The following is a 15,181-nucleotide window of genomic DNA, read 5'->3' on the forward strand; positions in this document are numbered from 1 at the left end:
ATGAATGGCTTTAGGGGAATGATTACAGGTCCCAGCACTGACATATTGATGCCCTGATTTGTTCCTGGAATCTTCTAACACAGCAACCATCTAAGTGCAAGTTTTAATTGATACTTACAGTATAATTAACTGTTTTAGTGAAGATATGTGAGGACTGAACTCTCTTCCTTTCGTTATTGATATTAATAATAAATGGGGACAGCTGTGAATCGTTATGCAGTTTGTGCAACTGGAAATAGAGCACATAAGCGTCATTCTGTAAAGTAGTGTATGTGTGTAAATGTGTGTTGTCAACAGCCTGGCCAACTTCTGATCATTGTCCCGAACAGCAGAAGAGAAACGATGCTGGGCCCTGGACCTGTCCATAATTGTTATATATTTCTTGGCAGATGATGCAGCAGCATTTTTTTTCCAGTAGAAAGTATTATCATAAAATTCTGAGATTAGTGTAAAGCTTGTCATTTTCCCATTAAAGAGTAATGGGTTTGGATAAGTAATACAGCAGCTGCTCATGTCTTGGCCCATTGGGACTCTCCACCTGCGTCATGTCTCATCCTAACCATATCTCCATCTTAAAGTTCTGCATCTTTTCATCTACTTCATATTGCTGTTGTGGGAATATATTATTAAGACAAGATTTATTCTTGCGCATGTTCATGCTTCTTTACCGTATAGTAACTTGATAAGTTAGGTCATTCAATGGAAATCTTTATTCCAAACCACAGTTATTACCTTTTGTTCCATTTGCCCCTACCTTCTAGATTGTAAGCTCTAACGAGCAGGGCCTTCTGATACCTCCTGTATTTGTTTGTATTGTAAGTGTACTGTCTGCCCCATGTTTTAAAGTGCTGAGCAAACTGTTGGTACTATATAAAACCTGTATTATAATAATAATAATAATAATAATTCCAAACATTTTTAGATGTGAATGTCGACGTGATTGGTATTTTTAACTAATTATATTGAATATCAATATTTTAAAACTTTTGTTCTATGTGTAGTTTTACATGTTTGCTCATTATGTTTACAAGTACACAGTGGCTGTACTTTTCTCTTCTCCTCTCTCAGTGTAATGCCGCATACAGACGATCGGACATTCCGACAAAAAACTCCTGGATTTATTTCCGACGGACGTTGGCTCAAACTTATCTTGCATACACACGGTCGCACAAATTTTGTCGGAAATTCCGATTGCCAAGAACACGGTGACGTACAACACATACGACGAGCTGAGAAAAATGAAGTTCATTAGCCAGTGCGGCTCTTCTGTAAAAAATATATACACTATATATATATATATATATATATATATATATATATATATATAAACTTGCGCTGATGGTGCAAAAATAGGGTAATACAAAAGTGAGTGGAGCTGCTATACACAAAGTGCTAAACACTTGACCACAATAAAAATACATAAATAAAGCGCTCACAAACATAAACCCATCATAAGTGAAAAAAGTGAAAAAAAAACACAACGTAAAGTCCATAAAAAACTGAAAAAATGCTTCACATCTGGTGTGCAAACAGTGCAGAAGAAATGTTTCAGAGAATTTTTCAGGCGACGCAACGCAACTTCCGGTACTACTGAAAGACTGCCAATAACAGCATCTGCTGTATTTTCTCCCCATTTTATGCCTGCTTTTAACTTACGTCTGTAAGTATGCATTTTTTATGCGCAATAAAGCCTGTTCTTAGCTTACTTCACTATTTGTCCATCTCTTTCCTTTTGGGTACCTGTTTATGGCTGAGATATCATCTTGAAGAAACATTTACCAACAAGTTCCACAATTCATTTTGCCTGACGTCCTTTGGATATCGGTACAAGCCTTATTGACCCCCAGACTGAAAAGCTGGGTGTCATTGTGATCTGGTGAGTGGGGACACATGTGGGGGTGTTCTCTGAAACATTTCTTCTACACTGTTTGCACACCAGATGTGAAGCATTTTTTCAGTTTTTTATGGACTTTACATTTACTTTACATGTTTTTTTCACTTTTTTTCACTTATAATGGGTTTATGTTTGTGAGCGCTTTATTTATGTATTTTTAGTGCGGCTCTTCTGCTTGATTTTGAGCATGCGTGGAATTTTGTACACACGATCGGAATTTACGACAACGGATTTTGTTTTTGGAAAATTTGAGATCCAGCTCTCAAATTTTTGTTGTCAGAAATTCTGACAACAAATGTCCGATGGAGCCTACACATGGTTGGAATTTCCGACAACAAGGTCACATCGAACATTTGTTGTCAGAAATTCTGACCGTGTGTACGTGGCAAAAGTCTATACTGTCACTGAATATACACTATATTACCAAAAGTATTATGGCACCTGCCTTTACATGCACATGAACTTTAATGGCATCCCAGTCTTAGTCCGTAGGATTCAATATTGAGTGGGCCTACCCTTTGTAGTTATAACAGCTTCAACTCCTCTGGGAAGGCTGTCCACAAGGTTTAGGAGTGTGTCTATGGGAATGTTTGATCATTCTTCCAGAAGTGCATTTGTGAAGTCAGGCACTGATGTTGGACAAGAAAGGCTGTCTAGCAGTCTCCGCTCTAATTCATCCCAAAGGTGTTCTATCGGGTTGAGGTCAGGACTCTGTGCAAGCCAGTCAAGTTCCTCCACCCCAAACTCACCCATGTCTTTATGGACTTGATGCCCGGCTTTGTTCCTGGAGTCTTCCAACACAGCAAATGTCTCCGAAGGGAGGGGATCATGCTCTGCTTCAGTATGTCATAGAACATGTTGACATTCATGGTTCCCTCAATGAACTGTAGCTCCCCAGTGCCAGCAGCATTCATGCAGTCCCAGACCATGACACTCCCACCACTATGCTTGACTGTAGGCAAGACACACTTGTCTTTGTACTCTTCACCCAGTTGCTGCCACCCACACTTGACACCATCTGAATAAGTTTATCTTGGTCTCATCAGACCAAAGGACATGGTTCCAGTATTCCATGTCTTCAGTCTGCTTGTCTTCAGCAAACTGTTTGCAGGCTTTCTTGTGCATCATCTTTACAAGAGGCTTCCTTCTGGTATGACAACCATGCAGACCAATTTGATGCAGTCTACGGCGTATGGCCTGAGCACTGACAGGCTGACCCCCCACCGCTTCAGAATTACTGGCAATACTCACCTTATTTGGTCGACCATGGCAAGGCCTGTTCTGAGTGGAACCTTTCCTGGTTAACCACTATATGGTCTTGTCCACCGTGCTGCAGCTCAGTTTCAGGGTCTTAGCAATCTTCTTATAGCCTAGGCCATTTTTATGTAGAGCAACATTTGTTTTTTTCAGATCATCAGAGAGTTCTTTGCCATGAGGTGCCACGTTGAACTTCCAGTGACCAATATGAGAGAGTGAGAACGATAACCACCAAATTTAACACACCTGCTCCCCTTTCACATCTGAGACCTTTTAACACTAACGAGTCACATGACATCGGGGAGGGAAAATGGCTAACTGGGCCCAATTTGGACATTTTCACTTAGGGGTGTACTCATTTTTGTTGCCAGCGGTTAAGACATTAATGGCTGTGTGTTGAGTTATTTTGAGGGGACAGCAAATTTACACTGTTATACAAGCTGTACACTCACTACTTTACATTGTAGAAAAGTGTTATTTCTTCAATGTTGTCACATGACCCTAAAGCATGGTGCGTCAATTGGCTTACACTCATCAATGGCCATACTTTGGCATAGACACTAGATCATATGTCTAGCAGGTTTAGTGAGTGAATCATATTGGTTGGTGTCATGTATTTGACCTTCCAAGTTTGGTATGTACATAAGACTTCATGAGCCAAATCAGAAAAGGGGGTGTAATCTCTACAGGGTTCAGAATAAGATCCTGGGAGTTGATGGATGATGTTTCTTATTCCTGTGTACTTATTTCCAAAGGTTTGCACACATATCACCCAATGAAATGACAGACATGTCAGCGATATTTGCAAAATTTTATTTTTACACAAGCACAGACAAAGACAATAATGCTTTAATTACAAGTGTGCAGGAAGAAGCTTGCATTTTGCACCTTTTCCCCGGACACAAAGCTTCAGGGTGGAATTACTCGCTTTCTCCTTTCTGCGGGGAAAATGTTAGGTTAGTAAGTTGAGTATCATTTGGGATTATTATGTTTATGTAACAATAAAGTAGACAAACATGTTATAAAAGAGACCAGACAGAATTAATAAACAGATTATATGTGATGTACACTTAAATAATATACATACACTGAGAGAGAAAAAGATCAAAGATAGAGAGAAAGAGAGAAAGATAGACATTAGATAATGAATACAAATCCCATTACAAATAAAAAAAGAATTAAATAATAACCTAGCGAAATATTGCCATGTTTTTGTAATTTTAGCTAATTTGTAAGTATAGGGGCCTTGTGGTGGCCCCTTGAGTTTGAACAATATCATTGGTTTATCATCAATTGGATTATATACTTTAAAACAAATGTTTTATTTTACAGATCTATATAGGCGTGCACCTAGTCCTGAGGAGGTGAACACCGAATCACCTCGGATGTACTTTCCTATTTTATTTTGCTGACATTTAGAATGTATATGGCCAGTCACGTCTTAATCATGTATAAAAATGTATTAATATGAAACAACTACAAATCAGCTTGTCATTATTTCATTTGTTTTTTACGTAAAAAATGTATTTATTTATTTCTTTTTAATGGGATTTGTATTGATCCATTAGCAAATTGGTAATCATGTTTACTTTGTAATTATTGGTTAATTGTGCTGCGCCTCATATAAAGTCCAGGGCCAATCAAATGCTTTGATGGACAAGTATATAAGGATGGAGGCGCACCACTTGGTCATCAAACCACATTTTATTTGATAGATAGATAGATTGAATTGGTGATTCTTACTTTTCCACTGATGTCTCGGCTCTTGGCTCTGAGCTTGTTCACCTGGGACTCAGCAATATCAGCTCTTTCCTCGGCTTCTTCAAGTTCATGTTGGACTTTCCTGAAGCGGGCCAGGTGTGCATTGGCTTGTTCCTCCTTCAAACAAATGATTGACAAAGGTCAGTGATACAGTATTACCTGCAAGCATTTTATATAAGGCATTTCTTGCTTGGTTGGTTGTGTACAGCACACTTTGTTCATTTGTGTCCCTTTAGAGTAAAAGGTACAGACATGGGAATGTGCACTAAAGTTCATAAACTGTTCTGTACTGCTAAAAGAGAAAAATAACTCAAAAGTGAACCAGAATCCGTATTTAAATCTTCAAACTGAGGAACCTAAGTGTATGAGGTGCGAGTGTCAAAGGACATTCCTTAAAGAATGCAAGCTTACTGGTGACTGTGTACTGATCAACTTACAGATTCCTCAGCTTGTCTTTTGTAGGCTTTGACCTTCAGCTGGAGTTTGTCCACAAGATCCTGGAGTCTCAAGACATTTTTCTTGTCCTCTTCACTCTGCAAAAACAAATACAAGTATATTGTTTTACAGATTTCTTCCCACATATGTAGAGCCCTGGTTGTTCAAAATTGAATTGTCAGACTACAAACAATCCCCTCTTTACTCTACATCAAACTAGCAAAAAAAAAAAAATAACTGTAATCTTCCTAATATACCTGGTAAGTTAACTCTTTCACTCTTCTCTCATACTTGCGAACTCCCTTGATGGCTTCTGTTCCACGTTTCTGCTCAGCATCAAGTTCATTTTCCAGCTCACGCACCTTTAAAAGCAGAATTTTAATGTTTGTAGCTAAGAGCATTGTGTACAAAGCAGGGCAAGGTTAAGAAAAGCAGCAGTATACTACTGAATATTCTAGGTCAATACTAGAAGAGGATGGGTTGACAAATAGATTGAAAGTTGTACAGATGTTTGAGGTCCTGTAAAAAAGTGTAGAGTATGATTTGGGTTGCAAATGAAAATAAGAAAAGGCTCTTCACAATTTTAAACTGAACTCCAGGCTGAACAAAAAAAACATTTAGTGCAGTTATTTACTCATTAATATTAAAATAATTTTTAAAGTCAACTTTTAGTATAGTAAGTATTATATATTTGGTATAGGTTGGTACTAGGGGACAATCAGATGTGCTGTATGCACATGTGCTTACAGGGAACATTCTGTCAAGAGAAGAAATCAGAGTGGGCACTGGGCAGAGGTGTACGCTTAAAAGTCTGCTATTTCTGATGCTCCTTTGTAGCCCAGTCACAGGATGGGGGTAGGTAAGTGATCAAGTTGTATTGCTTAAATCACCAAAATCAGAACTGCAAAAGCATCTTCTCTCCAAAGTCCATAATTTTATGTCTCCAACAAATCCAATGGATGAAAAGAAATACCAATCCTTTGACAGTTAAAACATCTCCCATATATGAATTTAACTGTGTTATTAGCATTTTGCTTTGCATGTAGCTTTGAAACAGAATTCAGATTTACTGACCCTGGACTCCAGTTTCTGGAGTTGCTTCTTGCCACCCTTCATTGCCAACTGTTCTGCTTCATCCAAACGATGCTGCAGGTCCTTCACTGTTTGTTCAAGGTTCTTCTTCATTCTTTCCAAGTGAGCGCTGGTGTCTTGCTCCTTCTTCAGCTCTTCTGCCATCATAGAAGCCTTTAGGCACACAATAAAATATTTACATTGTTATTGCTCCAAAAGATGTCAACTTAACTAATTATACTGTTTGTATATTTCCACAGCACAGTGCAATACATACATCAGTGATGGCCTTCTTGGCTTTTTCCTCAGCATTTCGGGCTTCTTGCACAGCTTCCTCAACTTCATTCTGCAGCTGGCTCATATCACTCTCTAACTTCTTCTTGGAGTTGATGAGGCTTGTGTTCTAAGGAGAAAGAAAGAAATTGTCTGTACTCCTGACCCATATGGTGTCTAGGCTACAAATATGAAGTGCTATAGCCTTGAATCTTAAAGGTTAAATAATACTAATTAAAATTATATCCCTTCCATTCTTTTACTCCCTTAAAGCACCCTCATGTTCCTCCCTCATAAATAGTTCAAACACATAGATTCGCCATAACCATCTTTATTTGATGCACTTTCAGCCGAGAATAGCTAAGTCCTCCCTATAGGCCATTTCCGCTGAGGGTGACCTGGCCTGCAGCAACTTTTACAATTATTTTATTTCCTCCCAACTCACCATCTCCTTGCTTATATTCTGTAATTTCAGCACCTTTACTGCGCTAATGACAATCAGAAGTTCAAACCAGGTCTTCACACACACAATACTCTTTGCTATCAAGAAGGCTGTAATCAGAAATCTGTGGGTGTCTCTCTACTGGTCTAGATTAATGCTAAGGGTACCCTTTCAGCATCACAATCATATATATCACCTGAGTCATCCCTTAATGAAGTTTGTAAACATTTGGACTCCAGTTAGTGGATAGTGGACCCACAGGGGCACAGTACTCCTTCAAGCTAGAAAGGCTCAAACTACTGATATGGAAAAACCCCAACCCTTCCCCCTTTTTGTAGGTGTTCTGCCAGATTAACGCAAAACTTCCCAAATTCAAATTCATCAACACCAGACGAGCATACCTAATAGATTCCACAAAATATGGTACTTATGGCTGTGCTCCCTTGAAGCACAAAATGCCCAATGTGCCGTCTTTACATATATCCATGTAGACCATTATAGAAATACCCATGTATTTGTCCTAGGGCTTTTGTATTTTTGATATATATGCCTTTTGGTTCCTGTTAAACTAAGTCTTGAGTGACCCACTTTTTTCTTTGTTACATATCATATGGCTCTGTATCATTTTTGTTACTTGTTATGCAAAAATAGCATCTTAACATTCTATTTCTGTACATAATATGTTGATTATATTAAAAATGTATGTATGTGTGTTCTTACCTGGGAGTGCAGGAGCTGAACTCTTTCACTTGCATCCAGGAGTTCCTGCTCAGCCACCTTGCGAGATCTTTCTGTCTGTTCTAGAGCACTCCTGATTTCCTCAATTTCAGCCTGCTGCAGGTTGTTCCTGCGTTCCACTACAGCCACCTGTTCTTTCAGGTCTTCCTGGCTCCTCAGGGCATCATCCAGCTGCAGCTGGTTGTCCTAGAATTTTAAATTCACATTCTATGTAAGCTATATATCAACTGGTTGTTTTAACCTGATATTTTCAAGTGCTTTTTAATGTTTACCTTGAGTTGGGCTTGTACATTCCTGAGCTGTTTCTGGGCCTCAGCGGCTTGCCGGTTGGCATGGCTCAGCTGGATTTCCAGCTCATTCAAGTCACCTTCCATCTTCTTCTTAAGTCTCAGAGCATCGTTCCTGCTTCTGATTTCTGAATCCAGTGTGCTTTGCATGGTGTCAATAATTCTCTGGCTGTTCCTCTTCAACTGTTCGATCTCCTCATCTTTCTCTGCAATTTTCCTGTCTACCTCAGATTTCAACTGGTTCAATTCAAGCTGGATGCGAAGGATCTTAGATTCTTCATGTTCCAGAGATCCCTGTTTAAGCATATGCAGGATTAATACTAAAATATCAACACTAAGCCTTTTTTTCTGGCAACATTAGAGGATTCTATACCTCAGCTTCTTCTAAAGCTGCTTGCAAGTCGCTCTTTTCCTGTTCCACCAATTTCTTGGCTTTTTCCAGCTCGTGTACAGTCTTTCCAGTCTCGCTAATTTGTTCAGTTAGATCTGAGATCTCCTCTGGTTAGAGATAAGTAATGGGGTTACTTTCTGTTTCGAAGATTTTTTTTTGTTGTTTCAAGAAAGTATAAAGAGTGACAAGATAGGAACAGCATCATATAATACAATTGCAAATACACAAAAGACAAAGGATTCCATTAGCAGTGTCAATAGGATAAAGAATTTGCATCAGCTTCAAAGAAGGAGTGCATTTGAACTCATGAGTTCAGGAGTAAAAGACAGTGGTCTCTAGTGTGGTCCCACGTCTTGGGGAACAGAATAGAAATAATGTGGTTATTTTTTCATGATTTTCAAATTAATTGAATCTAGCTTTGTACAGAATTTCAAAAGAGCTTCACCATCACCACCTCAGAAAATATGTCAAGACTTTTCAGGAAACCATTTTAATTCCATAATAACATGCATAATTACTATCTGTATAACCAGAGTTTTCAGACTTCTCATAACTTTCATGGGCATTGCAAGGCTAATATTTGAAATTCTTTGTTGTCATGTGTATAAATGTGTGCTTCTTAGAAACATCATTGTTTCATGCCTGAAAAAGAAACATAGGGTCCTTACGTTGCAAGTTCTTGTTTTCTCGTTTGAGAGTTTCAAGCTGATCCAAAGATTCCTCATATGCATTTTTCATCTTGAAGATCTCTGTGCTCATTGAGCGAGCATCCTTTAGAGCTGATTCCAGTTCTGCCTGGGCCTCTTCATACTTCTGTTTCCATTCTGCCAGAACCTGTTTAATTGAAATAAGTATATTCGGATGAATCAAAACATTTAGAGGTGTATAAGATACAGAACCTGTCTCAACTTATAGTCTTTATTACCTTATCAAAGTTCCTCTGCTTCTTATCCAGAGCTGCAGCTGCACTGTTTGATCTCTCCACATCAACCATAAGATCCTCAACTTCAGCTTGTAGCCTCTGTTTGGTCTTCTCTAGGGAAGCACATTTGGAGTTCACAGCCTCAACTTGCTCCTCAGCTTCCTGAAGACGCTGAGCGAGTTTCTTCCTGTACGTAAGAAGTGGGAAAGTCTGTTTAGTATTCAGATACATATATCAACCTTTGTTTCAGAAAGTTTTTTACAGCACAAGCATACTTGGCCTCTTCCAGTTCCTCTGTGCGTTGAATGGCATCAGTCTCATATTTGGTTCTCCATTGTGCAACCTCACTGTTAGCCTTGGACAGAGCTCTCTGAAGCTCAGCCTTTGCCTCCTGTTCCTCTTCATATTGCTCACGGAGCAAGTCACAGTCATGGCGGGATGATTGCAGGGCATGGGCAAGGGCATTCTTGGCCTGTAAACACATATCCATTTATGTTGTGATACTAGAAATATGTTTTTCTCATTTTGAGGTAAGAAGTTTTAGTAATTAATCAATCAACCCTCACTGTTTTTGGGGACTCCATTAATACTAAAGTGTTTACATTACCTTGGTTTCTTCCTCCAGTTGTCTCCTTAGTTCCTCAGTCTGTTGAGTGAATGCCTGCTTTCCTCTGCTCAGCTGAGTAATGAGTGATTCCTTCTCTTCAAGTTGCCGGGACAGCTCACCTTGAAAAGAAAAAATGTTATTTAATTAATCTGGTATTATTATTAGGCTATCATATTATATATTTAGTAATCCCACAAAGTTATAATAGTTAAAGTTTATACTGTATATACAGTATATCAACGTGTTTTACTAATTGACAACAATAGGCAGTAGCAGAGATCATCATTCTTTAGCAGCTTAAAAAAATTTAGGACTGAGATTTGTACCATTTTCAGTTTGCAGACGGGCTCTCTGGGCTGTGAGGTCATTGATAACACGCTGGTGCTCGTCATCTTTGGTCTTGATTTCACTGAGCTGATCCTCAAGAACACGACTTACTTTCTCAAGGTTGGCCTGGGGGGAACATTTATTGTTGTTGAACAAGTTGGATTGATTTATTATAGAAACATGTTTTTGTTTTCTAATGATATTCCTCATACCTTTGATTTTGAGACATTCTCCAAGTTGCTAGCAAGGTCATCAATTTCCATCTTTAGCTCACTCTTCTCCTTCTCCAGTTTCTGTTTAACTCTCTGGAGATTGTCAATCTGTTCTCCAAGTTCAGCCACACTGTCAGCATGCTTCTTGCGCAAGGCAGCAGAGGTGGCTTCATGATGAAGGGTGGATTCTTCCAGATCACGTCTCAATTTTTGGAACTCAGCCTCACGTTTTTTGTTGAGCTCAATCTGAGCAGAAGTGGCACCACCAGCCTCTTCAAGTCTCTCGCTGATTTCTTCAAGTTCTCTGGACAAGTCAGCCCTCTGTTTCTCAACCCTGGCACGAGCAGCACGCTCTGCTTCTATCTCCTCTTCAACTTCCTCAATACGGGCCTTATAAAAAAAAACATTTGGTTATTACAATCAATCCTTTATTGCTAAATATACAATTGTGTTTTCCACAGTGAATCTACCTGAAGTTCCTTAATCTTCTTCTGCAGTTGAGATGCCAAGGATTGCTCATCCTCAATTTTTCCTTGTAGCTGGCTTATTTCAAAGTCTTTTCTGAATTTGAAAAGTAATATTAATCTTACAAAAATGACTTATGTTAATAAAACAGGCTTATAAATGAATTTAAATAATAAGACTAACTTTTTTATTTTTTCCTCAGCTTGCTGCTTCTCATTCTCAAGATCCATTATGGTTTCTTGGGCCAATTTCAGATCTCCTTCAAGCTTCCTCTTGGCTCTCTCAAGGTCAAGACGAAGTTTCTTCTCTTGCTCCAGGGAACCTTCCAGCTGTTTAGATTGAATATTTACAAATGAGTGAAAATGCCATTTAATAAACCACTGAACAAATAGTTGTATAATTGTAGAGTAATGCACTCACGTCATCCACTTGCTGTTCCAGCTTAGTTTTAGCTTTGGTCAAAGTATTTACTTTATCTTCTTCTGCTTGAAGGTCATCAAGAGTCTGTTGGTGTGCCTCCTGGAGAGCTTTCTTCTCTTTGGAAATCTTTGCAATGTTTTCATCCAGTGCAGCCATTTCCTCAGTCAGGTTTTTAACCTAGACAAAAAAGGTATTAAATAGATGTGTACTCTGAAAGTAGAAGTAACTTGATAAGAACCAGTGTAAGGTCTCCTACCTTATTTTCTGTGGCATGTTTCTCCTTCTCGACTTTGGCCAAGGTCAGCTCTAAGTCATCAATATCCTTCTTCAGCTCAGAGCACTCATCTTCCAATTTCCTCTTCTTAGCAGTTAACTCTGCATTACTCTCCTCCTCATCTTCAAGCCTTTCTGTGATCTCCTTGATCTTAGCCTCCAACTGAATCTTATTTTTAATCAGACCTTCACATCTTTCCTCTGCATCGTTCAGGCTTTCACCTTCCTATATGAAATTTAACATAAATAACAAGACGTTGCAATTAATATGAGCCTCATTCACATGTAAATATTAAGGTTCTTTTATGTTGTTATGTTGTGCATCCTACCGACTGCACTTGAAGCAGCAAGTCATTTTTTTCTTGCAGTAAGACAACCATTTTCTCCTCTAGCTCTTTCTTTCTTGCGTCTGATTTAATCAGTGCTGCTTTGGTCTTTTCAAACTCTTCTTTCATATTAGCCATCTCCTTTTCAGTCTCGGCACTCTTCAGAAGAGGCTTAATCTTAAAATACAGCTTCATCCATGGCCAGTGCTTGACATTCATGAATGATCTGACATTGTACTGGATGACAAATATAGCATCTCTGGAAAAAGTAACACAAATTTATTAATATACTTTTTTTCTGAATTACACCTGGAAAAAGAACAACCTACAACAACAGTTAAAGTTGGAAAAAGAGAATAGAAGACTGAAATCTAATCAATGCAGTGCAGCTATCCATATATCAGGAAGTTGGAATTAAAATTGCCAGTACTGACTGCTCCTAAATTTTAAATAACCTGTCCAATATTTATGTATTTGTGGTATCTGTTTCCTTTTTTTGTGTGTAATACAGACTGTCACAGCATCCTAACCTTCTTTCCACCATCTTCTTGAATTCCACTCTCATCAAGAAACCTCGGCATTGAGCCTGAGTGCGAGTAATGAGTTGGGCCAACTTATCGTCTCTCATTTCTTCAAGGACACCCAAAAGACCTGCTTTAAAGAACACCTGTTGAGGAGAAAATTTAGCAATTTATTTTCCCTTATGTCAGTTCTTTATTGTACAAATATACTATTATGACCTCCTACCTTTGTGTGTCCAAATCTGTACTGGGTGTGGTCAATATCTATGGAGCCCAGAAGTTTCTCAGAGGCCTTCTTACTGTCAATAAACTCCCCACCAGGAATGGCACTCGCATTTAATATCTTGTAGCTGTATTAAAAAAAGATTAAAATATCCAGTCGTCATCTCAGTTTTAGTGTGTTTATTATTATTGCCAAAACAGTTGACCTCTGCATACCGTTGTTTAAAATCACCATACAGGATTCTGCTAGGGAAACCCTTTCTGCAGATTCTGATGCCCTCAAGCACACCATTACACCTAAGTTGGTGGATGATCAGATGATTCTCCATGGTACCTAGTAAACAAAATTACAACTACTAAAAATATACAACAAGCTTTGAAATCAATATTTCATGAAAAGTTAGTGCCCACCACTGCTGGAACATGTATTCACTTTGAGTGGTAAGCAGCTTATATATACAGAACTTGTAGAGACCACATATGAGGATGCTTTCACAGTCTAATCTCTCCATTTTCTGGAAGCTGACAGTGAGGATCTACAATCTACAGAAATGTCCAGTAGCAGCTATCAGGTGAGAATATTCATCTGAGATTCAAATAGCAGCATTAAACGGTAAAAAAACAAAACATATAGCTATACAGTAACACTGTAATGCCCCGTACACACGGTCGGACTTTGTTCGGACATTCCGACAACAAAATCCTAGGATTTTTTCTGACAGATGTTGGCTCAAACTTGTCTTGCATACACACGGTCACACAAAGTTGTCGGAAAATCCGATCGTTCTGAACGCGGTAAACAGGTACGTCGGGACTATAAACAGGGCAGTGGCCAATAGCTTTCATCTCTTTATTTATTATGAGCATGCGTGGGACTTTGTCCGTCTGATTTGTGTACACACGATCGGAATTTCCGACAACGGATTTTGTTGTCGGAAAATTATATATCCTGCTCTCAAACTTTGTGTGTCGGAAAATCCGATGGAAAATGTGTGATGGAGCCTACACACGGTCGGAATTTCCGACAACAAGGTCCTATCACACATTTTCCGTCGGAAAATCCGACCGTGTGTACGGGGCATTACACTGTACAGTAACACCTGTGTTTTTTTTTTTTACCTGGAGTCTTTGTCTCATTGGGGATCAGACAACGTACAAAGTGAGGATGAGTGCTTCTCAAGTTGGTCATCAGCTTGTTCAGATTTTCCTGTGGAAGAATGAGAAGAAAATTGGTACCCAATAGCAGAAAACAGTCAGGGTTATAATACTTTGTAAGACACATAATATTTTTATATTACTATTATTAGTGTTTCCAAGTAGCATGTAAAAGAACTGCAAGCTGTGGTAGGGAACAGTGTATTTGTAAGTACTAAAAAATGCTTCTAAAAATTGCACTTAAAGCATCCGAGAACACATATTTTAGATTTCCTTCACACAAGCAACACTTACTCTAAACAGGGCAGAGACAGTCTGGAAAGAGGACCCCTTCTTTTTCTTTCCACCTTTTACACCAGAGTCTGCAGCTGAAATTAAGATTCTAGTATGGTAAACTATGGATCAAAATATGTAAGGTTCATAACAAGCTGAGTGTCTTTCAACTTTCTGAATTCTTACCATCAGCACCAGCATAGGAAGAATAAAGGAAGGCCAGGAGCTTCACTGGAGACTTCTGGTAAAGGCCGACAACAGTCTCATTCAGTGGGTCCTTGTTCTTGTCAAGCCACCCACTGATGTTGTAATCCACAGTGCCAGCATAATGCACCAGAGAGAAGTGAGCTTCAGCTTTTCCTTTGCCAGGTTTGGGCTTCTCAAAGTTCTTGCACTTGCCCAGATGTTGATCATAGAGCTTGTTCTTGAAGGAAGTGTCAGTAGCCTTGGGGAACATGCACTCCTCTTCCAGGATTGAGAAGATACCCATTGGCTATGCAAAGAAATTGTTTCTATTTCAAATTAAGACTGTTTTTACATTTTTGAGCAAAAAGTGTGAAATTTCAACACGTACCTTCTCAATAAGCTCTATGCAGGCAGCCAGATCCATACCAAAGTCAATGAACTCCCAATCAATTCCTTCTTTTTTATACTCCTCTTGCTCCAGGACAAACATGTGGTGGTTGAAGAACTGTTGCAGTTTCTCATTGGTGAAGTTAATGCAAAGTTGCTCCAAGCTGTTGTACTATAGATTATGATATATAGATAAGGGTTTGGACATTACTATATATATAGGATCTCAAATCTAGCAAATGTTGTACTAGAGATAAATTACAGGACTTTGGCATATAATGTACAAGAGACTTACATTTAAAAGTTTTAGGTGACTAGTGATACAACATAGAGCTG

At 38.8% G+C, this 15,181-nt stretch overlaps 1 protein-coding gene across 1 annotated transcript in view; it reads right to left on the reverse strand.

The window, feature by feature from the left end:
- Positions 1 to 3,948: 3,948 nt before the first annotated feature.
- The window catches only part of LOC141108409 (myosin-4-like), a 32,243-nt gene continuing 21,010 nt past the window's right edge, over positions 3,949 to 15,181 (reverse strand). The window contains exons 14-40 of the mRNA XM_073600001.1: positions 14,847 to 15,017; positions 14,459 to 14,765; positions 14,294 to 14,367; positions 13,964 to 14,051; positions 13,061 to 13,178; positions 12,849 to 12,972; positions 12,632 to 12,768; positions 12,105 to 12,360; positions 11,759 to 12,001; positions 11,503 to 11,679; positions 11,266 to 11,411; positions 11,088 to 11,178; positions 10,618 to 11,007; positions 10,405 to 10,531; positions 10,079 to 10,197; positions 9,747 to 9,943; positions 9,475 to 9,658; positions 9,218 to 9,383; positions 8,532 to 8,656; positions 8,144 to 8,452; positions 7,854 to 8,057; positions 6,696 to 6,821; positions 6,422 to 6,592; positions 5,605 to 5,709; positions 5,350 to 5,445; positions 4,895 to 5,029; positions 3,949 to 4,089 (exon numbers count right to left, since the gene is read on the reverse strand). Coding sequence (XP_073456102.1) covers positions 4,072 to 4,089; positions 4,895 to 5,029; positions 5,350 to 5,445; positions 5,605 to 5,709; positions 6,422 to 6,592; positions 6,696 to 6,821; positions 7,854 to 8,057; positions 8,144 to 8,452; positions 8,532 to 8,656; positions 9,218 to 9,383; positions 9,475 to 9,658; positions 9,747 to 9,943; positions 10,079 to 10,197; positions 10,405 to 10,531; positions 10,618 to 11,007; positions 11,088 to 11,178; positions 11,266 to 11,411; positions 11,503 to 11,679; positions 11,759 to 12,001; positions 12,105 to 12,360; positions 12,632 to 12,768; positions 12,849 to 12,972; positions 13,061 to 13,178; positions 13,964 to 14,051; positions 14,294 to 14,367; positions 14,459 to 14,765; positions 14,847 to 15,017 — 4,404 coding nt within the window. The 3' untranslated portion in view covers positions 3,949 to 4,071. The remainder of the gene's footprint in view (positions 4,090 to 4,894; positions 5,030 to 5,349; positions 5,446 to 5,604; positions 5,710 to 6,421; positions 6,593 to 6,695; positions 6,822 to 7,853; positions 8,058 to 8,143; positions 8,453 to 8,531; positions 8,657 to 9,217; positions 9,384 to 9,474; positions 9,659 to 9,746; positions 9,944 to 10,078; positions 10,198 to 10,404; positions 10,532 to 10,617; positions 11,008 to 11,087; positions 11,179 to 11,265; positions 11,412 to 11,502; positions 11,680 to 11,758; positions 12,002 to 12,104; positions 12,361 to 12,631; positions 12,769 to 12,848; positions 12,973 to 13,060; positions 13,179 to 13,963; positions 14,052 to 14,293; positions 14,368 to 14,458; positions 14,766 to 14,846; positions 15,018 to 15,181) is intronic.

Source organism: Aquarana catesbeiana, linkage group LG09 (assembly GCF_042186555.1).
Source record: "Aquarana catesbeiana isolate 2022-GZ linkage group LG09, ASM4218655v1, whole genome shotgun sequence".
Lineage (NCBI taxonomy): Eukaryota > Metazoa > Chordata > Amphibia > Anura > Ranidae > Aquarana > Aquarana catesbeiana.